Source organism: Platalea leucorodia (genome assembly GCF_965183815.1).
Source record: "Platalea leucorodia genome assembly, chromosome: 9".
NCBI classification, from domain to species: domain Eukaryota; kingdom Metazoa; phylum Chordata; class Aves; order Pelecaniformes; family Threskiornithidae; genus Platalea; species Platalea leucorodia.
This window is the reverse complement of record NC_138831.1, coordinates 26141959-26144472: the sequence shown is the minus strand read 5'-3', so window position 1 is coordinate 26144472 and position 2514 is coordinate 26141959. Positions and strand designations below refer to the sequence as shown.

Sequence of the window (2514 nt, the reverse complement as noted above, 5' to 3'; positions counted from 1 at the left end):
GCCACAGCCATGAGGGACACCCCTCCTACAGCCAGTGGGATGGCCTTGCTCCCACCCAAATTCCCCCAGCACTCACAGCCATACTCAGTGTGCCCCAGACCAGCCCACCCCAAGCAGGAACCTCAGGCCCCTCCTCAAAACCCCAGTGACAGCCCCATTGGCTGCCAGGGCCACTAGCACCAGCAGAACTGCCTGGGCAGAGACACCCTGAGGAGAAGTGTGTGGCCACATCTCTCACAGTCCTTTCCTCCTGCTGCTGCACCCACTACTGCACGCTCACTCGGACCCTCGCTGCTGGCACCATGCAACCCCCTTGCCACTGCCTCCTCCTCCTCTACTTTCTCCTCCTATCTGGGACATGGGCAGACCTGGAGGGTAAGTGGGAGCCTTGGCGCATCCACATCTGCTCCCATGCCCCCGTGGGACCCCACAGGCAAGGGGCTTCCTGCTCCCCACCTGCCTTGGGCACTTGCCTCCTCACCCTTTCTTGTCCCCTGGCTCCACACCTCCTCCCTGGCAGGGGTACAGCCACCCCAGGTGGGTGCAGGGGGTGCAAGCTTGGGCTGCCAAGGATGCAGGGATTTATGGGGGTCCACAGGTCTCTGCAACCCCGAGGACCCATCCCTCAGCCCCTCCACTTTTCCCAGCCCTCTCCTCCTACTCCCATCTCCCCCTGTTGACCCGTCTTGTGTAGGGACCTTCACTATCCGGCTGCTCCAGACCTCCACCTTCCAAAACACCTCTTTCGTGGACACGGAGGGGCTGGCCCTGCTGGAAGACATCGAGCTCGGTTCTTTTGATATGCACACCTGGACCATCCGCTTCTACCAGCCCTGGGTGCGCCCAGCCCTACCCCGCAGTGACTGGGACACCATTGAGAACATGATCAAGATCTATTTCCAGCAGTTCAACCACCTGATCAATGAAGGTGCCATGCAGAAAGATGTGCCCTGTGAGTACTCAGTCTTCTCTGCATCCCCTCTCTGAACAGCATCTGAGAAGTGGGGAAGTACTCAGCAATGCTGGTGCTGCACAGGAGATGCTGACCATGTCCATAGGAAGGCAGTCCCAGCCCCTCATGCAACCTCTCTCTCCTCTCTGCCCCCCCAGACCCCTTCGTGGCCCAATGCATGGCGGGCTGCCAGCTCTACCCCAACAGGACCTCCCGGGCCTTCATCTATGTGGGCTACAATAGCCAGGACTTCCTCAGCTTCAACATGGACAATGCCACCTGGCTCTTATCCCAAGACACCATCCTGTCACGGTACGTCCAGGCTGTTCTACAGAACTATACTGCCTTCAGCGAGCTGATGGAATTCCTCTTCAATGATACCTGTGCTGACGACCTGGAGATGTTTCTGCACTACGGGAAGGCAGCTCTGGAGAGACAAGGTGAGACCACCCTGACCCAGGCACAGCCACCCCAAAGCACCACACACACTGGGGCCAAGTGGTGCCCCACCAGGGCTCCCCCCACTGCTCTGCTCTCGCCCCCCCAGAGCCGCCTGTGGCCACAGTCTTCACCCACACACCCACACCACACCAGCTCCTGCTGGTTTGCCGTGTCACCGGCTTCTACCCACGGTCCATCAGTGTGGCCTGGCTGCGGGATGGCCAGGAGGTGCCGCCGGGCCCAGCGCTCAACACCAGCACCATCCTGCCCAACGCCGACCTCACCTACCAGCTCCGCAGCGTCCTGGCCGTGGTCCCCCAAGATGGGCACAGTTATGCCTGCCGCGTGCGCCACAGCAGCCTGGGCACCCGCAGCCTCCTCATCCCATGGGGTAGGTGCCACCCAGGGGGACAGGGATGGGGCTTCTGAGCCGCCCTGCGCCACGGGATGGAGCAAAGCTGGGAAAGCTCACGGCAGTCTCTGCTTGTGTTTCTCAGGGAACTCAGAGGTGGTGCTGATCGCAGGGCTCGGGGTTGGGCTGCTGGCAGCCGTGGCCACGGCTGCCGTCACAGTGCTTTGGGTGTGGAGATGCAGGTGAGGCCCTTTCTGCCCCACGGAGCAGCAGTGGGAGAGGAGGGGAGGAAATGCCCCAGGGGACTGCTGCACTTAGCAGCGAAGCTCCTGCTCCAGCCCTGCCAGCTGCTGTCTGCATCTCCATGAAGTCTCTTCCATGGAGCATCCGTGAGTTGTTCCCCTCTCATTTCAGAAAGCACCAGCAGACAGAGGAATCAGAGTCCAGGAACTCCATCCTGAGCAAAGAAGCTTAGCCCAGAAGGGAGCCCACAGCCCCTGTTCCTTCCACCACTCTCACAGGGACAAAAACTCTACCTTTTTTTGCTTTGACAAAATTCTGGGCATTGCCAAGTGCAAGATCAACTCGACTCAGAGACACAGGGGGGAAACCTGGGGGGCTCCTGACTTGCTTCAATTTGCTAAGCAGACAAGGATGCAAGTCTGAGACCTCCTCACTCGTTACACATGATCACCTCTCCTGTTGTAGCCCTGCCCCTTGCACCCACTGAGGCTCTTCAGGGCACCCCAATGCCCAGCAGCAATTTCTC

At 60.0% G+C, this 2514-nt stretch overlaps 1 protein-coding gene across 1 annotated transcript; it reads left to right on the top strand.

Annotated features, from left to right (window-relative positions):
• The first annotated feature begins 213 nt into the window (after positions 1–213).
• On the top strand, positions 214–2266 carry LOC309595024 (antigen-presenting glycoprotein CD1d-like). Its single transcript, XM_082321485.1, has 6 exons — positions 214–375; positions 695–952; positions 1111–1392; positions 1500–1784; positions 1891–1987; positions 2160–2266. The coding sequence occupies exons 1-6, from the start codon at positions 303–305 to the stop codon at positions 2218–2220; spliced, it is 1056 nt and encodes a 351-aa protein (XP_082177611.1). The 5' UTR covers positions 214–302; the 3' UTR covers positions 2221–2266.
• The last annotated feature ends 248 nt before the right edge of the window (positions 2267–2514 follow it).